Source organism: Theropithecus gelada, chromosome 5, assembly GCF_003255815.1.
Source record: "Theropithecus gelada isolate Dixy chromosome 5, Tgel_1.0, whole genome shotgun sequence".
Lineage (NCBI taxonomy): Eukaryota > Metazoa > Chordata > Mammalia > Primates > Cercopithecidae > Theropithecus > Theropithecus gelada.
This window is the reverse complement of record NC_037672.1, coordinates 152,816,050-152,833,607: the sequence shown is the minus strand read 5'-3', so window position 1 is coordinate 152,833,607 and position 17,558 is coordinate 152,816,050. Positions and strand designations below refer to the sequence as shown.

Here is a 17,558-nt window from a genome sequence, read left to right as displayed (position 1 = left end):
TCCTTACTTACATCACTTCGAATTAGTTAGCCTCCATATAAGACTAGTTTGAACTGACAGTGCTGAGTTTACAAGTTTTCAAATATATGCAAAATATACATAACCATATTAATGATTAATGGTGACATGCTTATAAAATGGTGACTCTAACAACCTCTATTAGGTAGAGATACAAGCAATCACTGAGTTCTGTCAAGAGATGGTGCCATTTATGCACAATAATGCACATTTTTCAGTTTATTATTCAATATAATAAATTCTAACAATTTTCCAAAAGTGCTCATATAAAAAATAATCAGCCTTTATGTTTTAGTAAGTTGTTGTTTTTAGTAATCATTTCTTCCTGAGCAGATATTTTTTGGTGTTTTATTTTGTCATATTTATTGGCTATTATTTCTGTTGGAAACAGCTTCTGATACTAAGAAAGAAACATCAACAAGAGAAGACACCTCTCCCACAAAAAATTTATTCCAGCTGCATTTTGATTTGAAGTTGAATAAAGACAAAGGCAAAAAGAAAAGCTAAGAAGACATTCCCAGGTGAGTCATTGGAGTTTCAACTAGCCTGGTCAGGGGCCACTGTTAAACTACAGATATTTGATAGGAATTGTCCCTTTAACTGTGAGAAAATGGTTTCTTAATGATACTTTTTGCTTTTTACTCTAGGTTAGCTTCTCTTCAGTTCATAAATGCCCATACCTGGTTCTGTCAACATTTTTGGTTCAGATTATGTGCTTTATGAGGCCAAACATAGCAACACAAACATTTAAATTGCTTCCATGTTTTACAACCTCAACTGCTGTATTTTATATAAAGGCCACAAAATGAATACTGTTATTGATGAAAATTGGGTTACCCTGAGGACTCTTGCTTAACTGAAATCACAAATGGAGCAGACGGAAAAATCAAAAGTGTATGCTGAGAACGGTGAGTAAAGAGTGAACTCCTCAAAGCAGTAATTATTTTCATTTCTAGAGGCCAGAAGTAAGAAAAGAAGGATTTTTTTTCTTATTGGGAAATTTTATTTCCAATGTTACAAAAATGAATAGTTTTAGTTACTTAGAAAAAAAGTTATTTGTAAGAGAGACTCAAAAATAGTTTTTAAATATTACTATATGCTAGAATCTGATTGTGTTTATTTGTTTTGTTTTGTTTCTTTTGGTTTCTATTTATCGTAGGCCTGCAGGTTTTATTTTTAAAATGTAACAAAACGTATTTGATGTTCCTCAAAATGCTTTTATGTTGATCAGCACTCAATGCTAGGTCTACCTGTCATAATTATACTGTATATACTTCAGTCAGGAAAGTAAGAAGCTTCTGCTTTGAAAACTAGTGGACCATTTATTAAACCAATTTTAATCTTCCTGACAGTCATACATTCACCTAAAACAATAATAATAATAATAAAACTCTATTAAAACACTAGAAAATAGCTGGTATTTCTCCAGAGAGACCAAACCAATTGTCAAGGATTAGATCTATATTAAATGGGCTGATTTTTGACAGGCAAACTTGAAAGTTAAATGTTTTTGGGTAATGCTTGCAACTAGTCATACTTTGCTTGTCAGTAGCTAGTTACTAGGCTAGTCTTCCCCTTCTAATAGCTTTGATCCCTATTGTAGGAAGGGTACAAATTATCCAGAGACTGTTGTTTTTTTATCAGAGTAAATTCTTCACATATGTTTGCATATGTGCAAAGACTAAAGAATACACAAAAGAGCATATTTAAATATATTTTGCCAATTAGTAACAATAACTTTTTTCTTGTTTCTGATTTTTCTCTGGGATTGTGCCAGTTAGTTGATACATGTTCATTAATTTTATACTAAAAAGAACATTAATGAGGGTGCTATTCTAAGATTTTAGTCCAACTTCAAGCTAATTATATTAATACAAGCTCTCCTGCTTAGTGAATAATAATCTTAATATGATTTGTAAAATAATCATATAATTTGTAAGTGAATGAAATGAACTCCCTTAGAAAATGTTAATAGACACTTTTTTATAGCGTATGTCCTATAACTGAATAAAAAGCTTAGCTAATTGATTGGTTGTTTATGTTGTATTCAATAATGATTTAATAATAAATGGAGTTTTAAACTTCTTGTAAGTAAATTAATGCTGGATAGTTGAATACCTATATTCCAAAAGTATTATTTTGGGCAAAGGATATAAAAGTTAATTCACATAACTATGAACATATATAAAGCCATTAAGAACTAATTTTTTAAGACACTTTTAAAGTTTTTTAAAATTCCTGAATAGTTTGCCATTTACTACATCACCACTAAATTAGCAGAATAATAAATATAGCTAATACCCTTGAGTACTTATTATGATCTAGATAATGTGCTTAGCTCTCTCCAGGTATTATCATATTTAATACAACAAACTCATAAGGCAGATACCATTGCTGCCATTTGACAGAAAAGGTATAAGACTAAGAAACTTGGCCAAAGATGTGCAGGTTATAAGAGGCTAGGAATGGGCTGGAAGCCTGATCTTCCCTTGCGAAGCCCATCTCATGCTCTTACCTGTATTGCACCTTTCCCTCAACAGAGGGATTCTTTGCCTCTTCTCCTATGAAAAAATGGAAAGAAATTTAACCAAAAGAAAATTTTCAACATATCATATATTGCCAAAAAAATGTAGTGTTACCTTCCCTGGTTCTCACCAATGAATATCAATAAATATTATTGATTGATTCCTGATAGATTTGAAAGGATGAATTCATTCCCTGAAGAGGTAGAAAATAGATTACTAAACTAACACTACAACTGAACACTGAACATTCTGACTAAACAACCAACAAAAATTAAAATAGTCGTACATTAAAGAATACAAGAATGAAAGCTACATTTATCATAAATTATACCATCACAGGACAAACATTAGTTAAGAACAGATTACTTTTAGCCATACTTATGACTCTCAGAGGAATAAGCCTGATTTTGTTCATGACTTCTAAAGGACTTTCAAAGAGAAAGAATATTTAAAAAGAAGAATTAATATTTAAAGTTTATGAGTTGTTGTAACCAACCTCTTGAAGGTGGATTGGTTTTAAAGCTGGAAGTCACCTATTAATACCATACCACTAATACATTTGCATTAATAATAGCCATTCTATGAATAGCATTAGCATCTTCTCAATAAACCCACGTAGTCAACACTTATACTTCTTGATTCCTGAATAAATCATGCAACAAAAGATGAATTTTTAGTTTCTATGAATTACACATAAAAGAGTCACCTCTTTAATTTATGTGAGTTGTGTTTTTTTACAGATAGCATTAAGGTTTCCTAACTAATTACTTTATTTTTGGTTTAATCTTTTTATGGGCAAAACCTTAAGGACTCTTAGAAAAGATAAAGCTTTGCCTTTCAAAGAAACCACCGCTATCTCCCACTGAACGAAAGAAGTTTGACCATGACTTTGCCATCTCCACTTCCTTTCATGGGATACACAATATTGTTCAGAACCGGAGCAAAATTCGCAAGGTGCTGTGGTTGGTGGTGGTTCTGGGCTCAGTCTCACTCGTGACATGGCAGATCTACAGTCGCTTGCTCAACTACTTCACATGGCCAACCACAACGTCCATTGAGGTTCAGTATGTGGAAAAGATGGAGTTCCCAGCTGTGACATTTTGTAATTTGAACAGGTAAAATTAGTTTTTTAAAAATAATTAGTTCCTATAAACTTGCTAGTGTAATCTTTCTTGGATGACTGACAAAGAGTTTTCGCATGTGAAAATTATCATATGTAAAACCACTGAAGTTCTTAAATTGCACTTAAAAGCACAAATTTAAGGGAGCAAAGAATTCACTAATTTCTTTTTTCACTTATTTTCCTTCTTTTCTTCCTTCCCTCCACAATCATATTCTAGGTAACATTCCAAATCCTATCATTAAATAGATGTAAAAGAGATGGGGGTTTCACTACATTGCCCAGACTATTCTCAAACTCCTAGGCTGAAGTGATCCACCTGCCTCAGCCTCCCAAAATGCTGAACTTATAGATGTGAGCCACTGCGCCCAGCCCAATGTAAAAGTCTTGATCTCTGCATGTTAGAAGTTAATTAATTGCCAGAAAAGAGAAATATCAACAATCACAGTGCAATATGGTAATTGCGCAATAAAATAAAACAATGTGCATGGGTTCTGAAATCCCAGAGAACAGATTAATAGTCTCCATCGTGGGTGTTATGGAAATCTAGGTATTAAAAGATGACTAGAGCTTTCTAAGTGGAGATGAAGAAGAACTGGAAGAGGGAACTACTTTGCAAACACATAAAGATATAAAATGTTCTGATGTACACATGAAGAGCTATTTAATGTAGTAGAGGCAAGGCCAGCTCCATGGGTCTGTGATCAGTGCAGCTGCAAAGAACCCTGAGCTTAGAAGAGGGTTACATTTGATTCAATGCTCTACTGCCACTGTCTTGAGTCCTTGACTGCAACTTATTCCAGAAAACTGCAGTCTATTGACTGTACACCAAATCTGCTGAGAGGAGGGCAACTTTCCACCACTAGGCTTCCAGGCAATGCTTTGTAATTGCCTGTGGTGAAGCCTGAAATATCACACATAGGATTTTTGCCTGAGAAAGGAGGGCTTCTTAAGACCCACCACTTAGTTATTAGGGAAGTCACTCAGCCTTCTTAGTGTCAATTTTTATATTTATAAAATAAGATAATATCATCTACTTCACATATTTGTTGTTACATTAGATAAGGTAATAAGTACTCCATTGTGTTTCATTCCTGGGGGACTTCTAGAACTGGTGCTCAATATACAGTAGATGTTACAGCTTGTTTGTATGATTGTCAATATTTCAAGAACTCAAGATACATGTCCAGGTCCTAACAAGTCAAAGCAAATCAATCCTTTCCCACCCAAAAATGATTTTCAATACTATTGCCTCATACTATTTTAAGTAGCATGTGTTCTAACAAAAACAAAGATTGGTTGCTGTTATCCTTGACTGAATGAAAATGTAGATATTACTTCCAGAATGGCAAAGTGAGGAAGTCCATCAATTCTATCCCCTACAAAACCAACCATAACTGGTGAAAAAATATTTATCTTAAAAGGCAAACTTTTCTGTTAAAAAAGAAACATTTCAATAGTATCTCCTCAAATTCAAGTCTACTGGAACCTCAGAATGATTATATTTAAAAATTGGGTCATTACAAATATGATTAGATAAGTTGAGGTTATACCACATTAGGGTGAACTCTAAATCCAATGACTGAAGTTCTTACAGGGAGAGGAGAGAACACATAGAGATACAGCAGGGAAAAGTCATGTGAAATAGAAGCAGAGATTGATATAGTTTTGCCACAAGTCAAGGTATATTTAGGAAAAAAGGCATAAGACAGAGAAAACAAAAAGTAAAACGGCAGATGCAAATGTAACTATATTACTAATGAAATTAAATTAGAATGGATTAGACAATCCAATAGAAAGGCAGAGGTTATCAGAATGGATTTTTTTTAGAAAGATCCAGCTACATGCTGTGTACAGGAGAGACAATTTAGATTTGAAGATGCAAATGGGTTAAAAGTATAAGAATGGAAAAAGGTATGTCAACCATGAGAAAGCTAGAGTAGATACCCTTATCTCAGACAAAATAGACTTTGAAGTAATATATGTTACTTGATATAAAAAATTGTCATTTTATGTTGAATATATGATCAATCTATCAGGAGACATAAGTTAACCTATATAGTTAGATTTTTCAATACCCCACTTTTAGTAATCAATAGAACAACTTGACAGAGAATAAACAATGAAACAGAAGACATAGAAGACTTGAACATCCTTATAAACCTACTAGACTTTGCAAACATCCTTAGAACAATCTACTCAACAATAGCAAAATATGCATTCTTTCCATGTGCACATGGCACATGCTCTTAGAATAGACCATATACAAGGCCATGTACAGGGTAAAGTAAGTTGAAAAGATTTTAAATTATTCAAATATGTTTATCAATCACAATATAATAAAATTAGAGGTCAATAATCAAAATAAATTTGGGATATTCACAAATATGTAAATATTAAAGAATACACACCTAAATAACAAAGAAATCAAAGAAGAAATCACAAAGAAAATTAGAAAATACTTTGAGATGAATGAAAATGAAGACACAAAATAGCAAACTAATGGGATGCAGCTAAAACAGTGCTTATAGGGAAATTTGTAACTGAAAACAGCTAAATTAAAAGAAAAAGATGTCTAAAATTATTTAATAGCCTATGATCTGAGTACTTTTATAATTTTTGGTATGAAAACCTAATCCATTTTGCATAGCTCAAATCTCAAATCAATGATTATAGCTTTTGTGTTAGACGACATTGAAAAAAATGATTGTATATCCTAGCTCAGTTAGATATAAGTATCCAGACCAACAAAAAAAGATTTAATATTTTAGAGGTTATAATGATAGAACAGGAAAATTCTTAATTATAAGAAAATTATTCTTCCTTAGGGAACAAGAAACTAAAACAACATCAGTTTACAGGCATTAGAGAGATCTCCAACTCCCAAAGTACAATTTTACAGAAAGATAATTCAGATTCCCGCTTTAAACATTATACTCAGCATTGCTCAGCAATACTGAAATCTATAATTTCAGTTCTCAGAGGCAATGATCTTCAAACATTTTAGTTAATGTGCTATATAAAAAAATTTGAAAAACCGTGTATTTAACTTGCATTTGCACTTGCATATGTCTACATTTTTAGCCATAACCCTAAATAATTTATTCATTATTTTTAGGAGATGAAAGATATTATATTTTATATCAAATTATATTATCACAAATGTAAGTATTATATATCATTATATTCATGAGATAAAATAGGATAAGGATTTACTGTAATAGGAATAAACATTTCATGTATTTTCATAAGATTTTAACTCCTTTATTGACTAAAATACACCAGTAGAAATTATTTAAAATTTTTATCTGTGGATTATATTCAAATAACCCCAAATCTGGAAGTCTTAACAAATAGTCTAGTTACATTAAAAATAACAACTTTCATTATTCTACTTAAGACTCTGTCAATTTAGTCTTAAGCAAGGGTCAAACACCCTGTGTCTAATGCAGAGCTTCACCCTGGCTGCAAATATGTGTATGACAGGCCAAGACAAGATTTTAGGAGCTTTGATTAATTCTTAAAGGAGTCTTTCCCTGAAGCAAAATACAATTTGTATGCCTGTATTAGGAGCCCTGAGGTTGTTATACACCAGTATGCATTCTATGTTAAGATTTCTGATAGGTGACAGGTTAACACTTTTTTATACATGGGAGATGAACCACTGTAAAAAGAGGATGGGAACTTTTATTTCCTTAAAATTCTCTGTGCAGGAGAACACTCAGACATATGCACATTCTAGTTTGAAGGCCATTGTTCTAAGTTGCATAGTCTCTAATTCTATTGAAAAAAAAGTAAAGCTTAACGCTGTAATTTACTTAGAGTTTACCAAGTTAGAAACTGGAAAAGTCTGCTGATAGATCCCAATTTCTATGCTTTTTTTGTTAAACCACCTTGTGACTAGAAAATGGACACCTGAGATGAGGAAACTTTGCCAAATGACTTTGGATTATCAGAAAGGATTTACTTTTCACAATGGGTACCAGGAGCCTGTACCAAGTGTATGTCAGAGATCACTTTATAATATTTCCCTCCTCTATGTGACAAAATCATTTTTGGTAATAGTCATGAAATCAAACAAATAATGAAAATGGCCTATGTATATTCAAGTCAATAAAAATGTTAAAAAAATACAAAAATAAGAAAAAGTAATGCATTAATACTTTTTGGACACTGACATATTTTTTTTTTTTTTAAAAAAGGTTTTAAAATCTGTTCCAGTTGTGAAAGTAAAATAAAATCTCAGGACCCCCAACTCACTATGTCAAAGGGGAAAGTTAAGCTTGGGAACTGCGTCACACACAACCGCTTCCCATTTTGTTCCTAAACAGATAACCACAAAGATAGAAGGCACATACCTTCTCAGGGGCCCTCTATTACAATTTTCTCATAGGAAATATCCTGTGGGCCCCAAGATCCTTATCATAAAATGAAATTGTACTGAATTTCACCCTGAGAATGTAAATCAACAGCTTATCTTCACAGGTACAAGACAAAGATAGAACTAGAAGTCATCCCTCTACTCACCTGAGGCAAATGCATATTTGACTTCTTCCTCTACTCTATGTTTATTTTATCCTATATAAAAATGAAGATTCACTGAGCACCAGACAAATACGTAGTTGACTATTCCACTACCCACTCCTTTCACAGGTAAAATGTAAATTCAGTGAAATTGATCAAAGCTTCAAAAGAATGCAACTGCTAGCCTCCATTATCTACCCTCCCCTTTTTGTTCTTACCTTTCTCCCCTACTGCCCACTCTTTCCGCTTTAAATATTGTGTCCCCAAACCCTGTTTGGAAAAATCATGGATCACAGATATTTCTGTGATTTTGTTTCTTTTCCCCAGGCTCATCCTCGACCTTGCAAAATAAACCTCTAAAATGACTGGGGCTCCCCTCAGATATTTTCTTTAGTTTTACACAGAAATGAATAATAGCATTGTGTTTCCATTTTTTAGCCTTTCTTTATAAATATTTGTCAACGATTTCATCAAAATTAACTTTATCCATGTATTCATGTTCCATAGCACAGCCATATTAGTCTAATTTTACCTGTAGTTGATTAAAGAATACTTATTAATTTTAATTTTGAAAAGTTTCTTTCACACAAAGCAATGGTTATACAGAAAGACAAACTCCTAAGAATACAATTGGCAGAAATTAATAAAAAGTCACATTTCACAAAAAATTCCAGAAATTTTAATAATATTTGTGACTTGGTTCTTTGGTATCAGTTCTAGTGCTTTTCAAATGTCTTTGTGTCTGAAATTTTCACTAAAATATGTTTATCACAAAATTCATCAAAAATTTCTGTTCATTTGGTAAAAACTTCAGAATTTTATTTTCTTCCACTAAAATCAGAAATAATAATTGGATGTAGTGACTACTACTGCTATTTGATCCATTGTTTATGAGAACTCATGTACTGGGTCTTCATGTTTATAATCACTGTGATTCTTTGTTTATTTCAAATTTGTTTGATGCAAGAAAAAATTGCTCAAGGATTTTTAACCAAAAGTAAAATCATTGCTTCTCATACAAATATAAAGACATATCAAAGGTTTCATTAGTTAATCAGAGAAAGGTAAGATGTTAAAATTTGCTCAAAGAAGAATACAAAAGGCAGACATTGTTCCTCATTTTCCTTCTCCATAACATTAACTGTAAAATGTACAAGAAATGGGTCTGTTTTGGCAGGACTCAAATAAGACCTGAGTCAGGCATCAACTTGGATTTTAGATGAAAATTAATCATTTGGGTGACATAATTTGGGGAAGTACATTTAGAACCATTGATATACATAAGAAGGACAGATTTAATTGGTTACCAGATGTTAAATTGTTTAAACCAATTAATATATTTTTAGTGTTATTTTCTTCTACTAGGCTCTTTACCAGTTGTGTTAAATTAAAGAGTAAGGCAAATTCTAGCTAAGCAAGGTTTTTGAAAGGAAAGCTTGGAAGAGTTTTGAAGTTCAAATTAAAATTGAAAATAAGCCAGATGCAGTGACTAATGCCTATAATCCCAGCACTTTGGGAGGCCAAGGTAGGCAGATTGCTTGAGCTCAGGAGTTCGAGACCAGGCTGGACAACATGGTAAAACTCTGTCTCTAAAAAAAAAAAAAAATATAAAAATTAGCTGGGCATGGTGGTGCACACCTGTAGTCCTAACTACATGGGGGGCTGAAGTGGGAGGATTGTTTGAGCCCAGAAGGTCGAGGCTACAATGAACCATGTTCGTGCCTCTGCACTACAACCTGGGCAACAAATTGAGACCTTGTCTCAAAAAATAAAATAAAATTGAAAGTAAACTCAGTGCAAAACACTTTTGTTTTGTGCAAAACAGTATTTCTCACAAAAAAATTTTCTTCCTTGGCTTAATATGGTTAGGCTTTATTTATTAAATTTAATTTAGATTAATTTAGATTAATTAATTTAATTAATAAATTTAATTAATAAATTTAATTTAGATTAAATTAATCTCATGGTCTCAAATGTTATTAGTATAATAAAAAAGCTTAAAAATATTTTAAGATGCCCTCCTATTTAACCATTTTGTAGGTTGTATTCATTCCTCCTATATGTGTAGTAATTCCTTTACTTCTCTGCATAATGATTTTGAATATAATCCAATGAACATGTATCAGGGAGTACTGGCTCTGACTGTGTAGTATTTCACAGTTGTAGGGCTTTGGAGCAGATTGCTGGGAACCTGTCCATCACTGGGAGTTGGAAACCTGTAGTAGCTTGGAGGTCCATCTCTCAATACAGGGTTTATACCATCCTTCTGTCAAATCTGTTGCTGATGTAAACTCTTAATTTCTTAATGATCCAAGAAATACTTTTGACCAAGAAAAGCAGGGTTATTAGATGTACTGTAGTTAGACAGAATACCACCATGACAGACGACCAATAGTGCCTTGGAATCAGGAAGTCTGAGGAGGATATTTACAGAGTTTTAGGACCTGGGCTAGCTTTGCAAGGATCAGAGCCAGTTTAGTAAGCTACAATATTAGATATTGACTATGAAAACAGTTTTTCATCACTTAAAGAGTATGTAATGTTGGCTTGAGGTTGTTTCTCCATTTTTGTGTTTTGTGTATGCCCTACCTTGACTGAGAAAGGACTTAATATAGCTTGAATTTGAAAGAAAAATTATATGTATGTATTGTGGGGGTCATGAGTGTTGGCCCCCTAAAGATATGCTGAAAAATCAGTGACATGAGGCAGATTGATTAATAGAAGAAAAGGCTTACAATGATACTTAATGTGTATACACATGAGCCTTCAGAATAAAGCCCAACATCCCAACCAGATACAGAGGCTTATTTATCATCATGAGATTACAGAAAGGATGTGGGCTCAGAACATTACTGAAAGCAGGTTTTAACAGCAAGACAGGTTATACAGGTTATAGTAGGGAGAAAGGAAAAGGCTTGCCTAGCAAAGGTGACCTTGTTATATAGATGATGACTTCTTCAGAGAGACAAGATGGCAAATGTTTCTTTTTAGACTTTTAAAGGTGTCAGAATCTCAATATCTCCTATACCTGGCAAATGCCTAGCAAGAGGAGGCCCGGCTGCATTAATGGACATTTTCTACAGATGCAAATTTTCCACATAAAAGACAGCTTTGCAAGGTTACTTCCATTAGCTGACCCTGCAGCAGCCATTTCAAAATATGTCAAAAAATATATTTTAGAGTAAATATTTTTATTTTCTTCTCTCTTTATATGTACATATATACACACATATAGATATATATATTTATATATTAAATAAGATATATAATATAAAGGAAAATAGAAATAAAATCAGGGATACAAAAGAGGTTCAGGTGTAACATACGAATCACATATCCCATATACTTACCAAGAGTGGAATATACATTCTGTTCTATGCTTTCAGCAGTCAATTTAAAGAGAGAACATTTGTTCAGTTTCAAAATTTATAATATCCAAAATATGAAAGTCCTGATCATGTTTGTAAAGGAATGGAAGGCATGCAAATAAAGAACCATATGGAATGCAAAACAAAATTGCCCCACAAGATAAGAGAATTAGAAAGTGATACAGTCGTTAAGTTAAATAGATTACTTCTGCTTTGGTGGCCAGAATGAATCATTTATTTAATAAGTGCTTACCTAACACTCACTATATTCCAGGCAGCTATCTAAAAATTTTAAGAAGAACAATTAATGTAATCATTAAAACAACACTTTGAGGTAGGTTGTATTAATACATACAGATTTTGCAAGAGAGGAAACTTACATCACAGGGAAATGAAAAAATTAACTAAGTCATACCATTAAATGGCTGTAACAATTAGAACCTAGCTGGAGAAACAGGAACATCATGAATGACAGAATAAAGGGCTTTTTTCTAGGGATTAAGCCCCACTTCGTTGCAGGAGCTGGGTAAGCAGTCTTTGTACAGTCATTCGCCTGTTCCTAGTGCTGGGGCTGAAGTAAGCAGGGCCAGAAGGAAGGGAAAATGGATATGAAGTTGGGGAAACAAATACAAGCTCAAAATGTAGGTCTCTTTTTCACTACCTCCAATCTTGATGGTGTGAATGACCTGCAGGATAGTTGTCATCTTTACCAGGTTGTACTCTTACCTAACCCAGTATTTGAAGAAGCTGAAGGAAGAGGTCACAAAGGAGCTGGAGGAGCTGTGGTCCCGGCTGCTGCCCAATACCAGCAAGTCGAGTCAGCAGATGGATTGCAGTGTGGGTGAGCTACCACAGCTCCTGCACGACAGTGAAATTCATATATATACAAGGATGGGAATGCTGGGAAATGCAGTTCTAATTTAGCTAAGCTGACACAGGACAAGGCCACACACAGGAAATCTGGCTCCTAAATGCATTTTTAACAACTATACATTCCCACCTCTTCCTTTAAATTGAATCTTGAAGATCCATTAGGTGTAATCCAGATCAAGGTCTGGGGTATATTTTAGGTAAATGAAACTACATGTGCAAATAAAAGATTAATTGCACAATGGGTCAAAGACTTCCTAGGAATCAAATTTTGCTTAAATGTCTTGCAAATGAGGGAGAGTGTAGGAGATAAGAAGCAGCTAATAGAATCCAGATGTTGGTGTCTCTCTTCTAGATAATTATACGTTTTCATTATTCTAACTATGGCCTTCATTCCTGCTAATAGGTTCCAAACAGATGCTGTAGCCAAATTTGGTGTTATTTTTTTCTTATGGCACATTGTATCCGAAGTCCTCCATCTTCGAAAAATTACTGCCAATTCCACTGGCTCTACAGAGGCTACTGATTTTGCTGCAAGTCACCAAAACTTCAGCATTGCAGAATTTATCAGGAACAAAGGTTTTTATCTTGACAACAGCACTTTGTTGGACTGTGATTTTTTTGGAAAGCCATGTAGCCCAAAGGTAACGATTTTCTATTCTTCAAATATAATCAAAGTGATAAGTTCCTTTACTACACTGTTTCACATTGAGCTCCCACGGCATTTACTCCCATGGTGAATCAATCCAAATTTCCTTACAGATTCTATTTCATTAGCTCAGCCTTATGATATTGGGGGTATGGAATACACATGAGACAAATTTCCTCTTTCAAGCAGTTAGATAAGGAAAGATAGAAAAGAGAAAACTTGATTGCCTTTCTTGTAGTATAGTCTTTCCAAAAGAAAAACAATTTAACACAAGAGGATATTTTAAGTTTTTCCATTCATCAACAAACAACCTATTCAAACATAATATTTTTATAATCACCAAATATCCATCACTCTGCTTATATGCTTATGGTATTGCATTAGAGACTATAGAAAATAAGAGGATCCCAGCGTTTAACTATGAAAAATTTATGTATTATTATATATTATATATAATAATAACTATTATATATTATATAATATACACTCACTCATAACAAATAGAAAACAAATACATAAGAAATACAAAATCCTGTTATTGTTTATAGAGTTAATCTACATTTAAGATAAAGTACTAGATATATCTGCAATCTATTAATAAATAACTACATAGGCAATTTGATGCCATATTTCCTGTATCAGCAATTCCGTAGCCTGTGTTGTTAGGGGAGTCTAAGTAAACACAAATTCTTGGTTCTTGGATACAATTTCTTATGTTTTTGGTAGGCCACCTTAGCACACAATAAGCAGAAAAAAATGCCTGAGAGACATTTCACAGAGATGAGTTTCTGACCTAAACTCTTAACTTGGAAAGTAAGCTCTCTTATGCTGTTTTTATTCACCAACATGTTTAACTCACTACCAAGAAATTTCGTGTTAGAGAAATTTTTCAATTGCATATTATAGAAACCCATTTCTGTTCTAGTAAACTGAAGACTAAAAGTAATGAGTTGGCTTAATTAAGCGGGAACTCCCACAGTAGTTCTGGCTTCAGAAAAATGCTGAACCAATGGTCTCCAAGACTATCTTTAAGATTCTGACTTTGTTTCCATCTCATAATTCTGGTTGGCTTGTTTCTGTATGAGTTCTCCCCATCTCACCAAAATGGCTGCTGACTGCCCCTAGACTTTCATTATCAGAGTTTAGCACTCCAGAATCCACTTAATAATCTCACCGAAGACTCTGATTAGCTCTACTTGGGACACATATCAATTCATGAACCAATCACTGAGGCAAGAAGGTGAGGTTTAAGTTTGGCCCAGCTTGTGTCCCACGCACACCTCTGTAGTGGCTGGAAAAAGAGGGTCAAAGGAGCAGGGTCATATGATTGACTGCCACAATGTGACCATACAGGTCACAGAAGGCGTAGCTCCTCCAAGAAAGGATGCTGTAGTAGTGCTCCACAGGTAAAAACACATTTCCATACATCTTCAGGAAAATACAAAAAAAGTAATTTTTAAAAATGTTTTAAATACATGCTTAATTTTATATAAAAATGTCTCCTTTAAATAATCACATGCAAGTTGACAAATGTATATTACCAAAAAAAACTACCATTGAAAACACATATAAATCAGACTATTCTCTCTGATACTTCTGCAGTCTTGTTAGATATTTGTGCTTTTTTAAAAAGAAGTTATAGCAAACTTCAGAGGTGACAAAAATATCAAATTGATGATTTTTTTTGGTTCATTTACATATTGGAGGATTTTGGACATGTCTTCACTGAATATGGAAATTGTTTTACTTTTAATCATGGTGAAACTATCCAAGCAAAGAGAAAAGTGAGTGTCTCTGGAAGAGGCTTGAGCTTGCTCTTCAGTGTGAATCAGGTACTGAATTTTCTCCAGGTTCAAGACAAACAAGAATGGGTGGGGGTTCCAAAAATTTGATCAGACTATTGGTCCATATCAGATAGCTCCCATACATTGGATATTATTTCAGTTTTTGTTAATTTAGTCTAGACTCCTATGGATTTTATATAACTATTGGCTTAGAAATTAAACAGGCAAAATTTTGAGGCATAAACTGGAGATTTTTATTGACTTAAATTTTTGACTCCAGGGAATGTTCATGCCACAAAATAATGAAACCCAGAGATTCTAAGTTGCAATGCATGTAGCTATTTTAAGAGAACTCTTTGCATTTAACAATAATTTTAGAAATATGTTATTGTAAATATGACAACATGTTTTAGAAAGAAACTCTACATACACATTTAACAAACTATAGGATGTACATCTGGAAAAGTGATGGAAAACATCCTGGTTATATAAGGAATATTATGTAAATAGATTTTGTCCAAGCCCAGCTTTTGGAAAGTTGTAATTGACCTAATAAGTTCTAAGTGTTTAGCTCTGGGAGGCAGATGTTCAAACACCTAAGAAATGCAGTGGTGTTTTCCTTCAAGGTTTCCTGGTATAGCTCCCACCCAAGATTAGTTAATTCTGACCTTTTGTCTTACATAACCACTTCTAGTATTACACATTTAAAGGCATTCTACTTCATTATGATGGTTTTATAAAAGAGGGTTCTAAAATGCTGATAAATTAAGTATCCAAAAATCATACAATTAATGACAAAGATGAAAAACAAACTTGGTGTTCCTGCATTCACCTCCCAATCCAAGTGAATCATGCCATTGGCTACTTTTAAAGAATTTCCAGTAATGTACTCTTCATAGCTTCCTTTTGTATCCCATTCAAGATATTTTTCTTTATATCCAAACATAACATTGAAAACTTTAATGCATGTACCTACCTATAGTTGTAATGTATTTGATTAATACTTTCAAGTCATTCAAATATTAGCCATAAGGTCAGTTCGAACATTATATTATCAATTTTTACAAACTAGAAATTTCCAAATATTTTTAGAATGCAATGAAAATCTATAAATTCAATGCAATGTTCCATAAGTAAATAACATTGAGATATTTCTCCAGACTAGATATTTAAGTGTTTCCTAGAGGGTTACAAAAGGGCCAGGAGAAATAGACTTTTGAATTACAAATAGAATAGTATGTTTATTATATGTAACTACATATGCAGTTGACTCATTCATAGACTATATTCTTTATACTCTTAAGCCTGTTCCTTCTCCTTATAGCCTAAAATTACAACTAATGACAAAGTCACCAGAAGTTTAGTCTTAAATTTCTTCATCTGACCTAAGATTTATTAAACAGAACATTAGTGTTAAAGAAATAGTGTAAATCTTCACTTTCGATTTGAATTTTACATAAAGGCAGGGATTTTGATTGCAAAATGAAGAGGGCCAAATGATTTTCTATGCAAATGAGTCAAAGAAAGCAGCCAAGAAGGAAGCAACTAAAAGGCAACTAGGTGAAGATAAGGCCAGAAGAAACAAGATCATTAACAGTAATTGTAAATACTTACCTGCACCTATGTAAGATGAAATGTGATCCATGGAAACCTATAGAGGTCTTGAGCAACGATTGTCAATCGAGAAAAACGATGAGACAAGTCTCAATCATTTTAGGAGGTTTATTTGCCAAAGCTAAGAACAGGCACCAGTGACATAGCCTCAGGAAGTCCTGAGGTAGTCCAAGCTAGTCAGGGCACAGCTTGATTTTATACATTTTAGGAAGACATGAGACATCAATTATATCTAAGATGTACATTGGTTCCATCCAGAAAGGTGGGGACAACTCGAAGCAGGGAAGAGGCTTCAAGATCATAGGTAGGTGAGAGACAAATGGTTGCATTTTTTTTTTTTTTGAGTTTCTGATTGGCTTTTCCAAAGGAGGCAATCAGACTAAGCATCTGTCTCAGTGAGCAAAGGAATAACTTTGAATAGAATGGGAGGCAGCTCCCAGTTTCAAAGGGCCCAAGATAATCTCCTTTCCCATTAAACCACTCCCTTTAAAAAAAATCTTCAGGAGAAAGCATTTTAGGAGAACATGAGTCTCTGGTCTCAGTTTTCATCTGATTTTCTCATGGTTAGGATGGTTTATTACTAGATGGGTAGGTCCCAAAAGTTTATTTTTAGAAGATTACAAAGTCTCATGTTCTATGAAGAGAAAATAGGGGGAGGAAGGGAGAAAAACAACAACAAACAAAAGAACAATCCTGGAAAAATTAATATAGTCCACATTACTTTGAAGTCTGTACATCAGTAGCTAGGTATGAAAAGTGGCTATATATGTAAATAGATTGCTGTTACTTTCTTCTAAAGTTTAAGTTGACAGGCTTCAGTTTGCAGGACGTTAAGAAAGCACAGTTTAGTTTTCAGGGACTCCAAATTAGGAAAAATGGGGGGAAGAAAGAAAAAAATTGAAAACACTATTTTGAAGGCTTGCAGCCAAGAAAAATTATTTGGTCCATACTGTAGAAAACAATAAAAACTGAAAAACACTGGGCAAGACTAGAATCTAACAACAGGTGTACTATAGTTTTGGAAACATAATTTTTCTGTCTTCTCTAATCCTAATTAAAGGATTAATTAGGACATAAAGTTTCACA

General features: G+C 33.5%; 1 protein-coding gene across 1 annotated transcript in view; it reads left to right on the top strand.

The window, feature by feature from the left end:
- The first annotated feature begins 839 nt into the window (after positions 1–839).
- ASIC5 (acid sensing ion channel subunit family member 5) overlaps positions 840–17,558 on the top strand; it is a 36,425-nt gene continuing 19,706 nt past the window's right edge. Inside the window, exons 1-4 of the mRNA XM_025386639.1 lie at positions 840–926; positions 3,352–3,658; positions 12,832–13,069; positions 14,781–14,906. Of these exons, the coding sequence (XP_025242424.1) occupies positions 887–926; positions 3,352–3,658; positions 12,832–13,069; positions 14,781–14,906 (711 nt within the window). The 5' untranslated portion in view covers positions 840–886. The remainder of the gene's footprint in view (positions 927–3,351; positions 3,659–12,831; positions 13,070–14,780; positions 14,907–17,558) is intronic.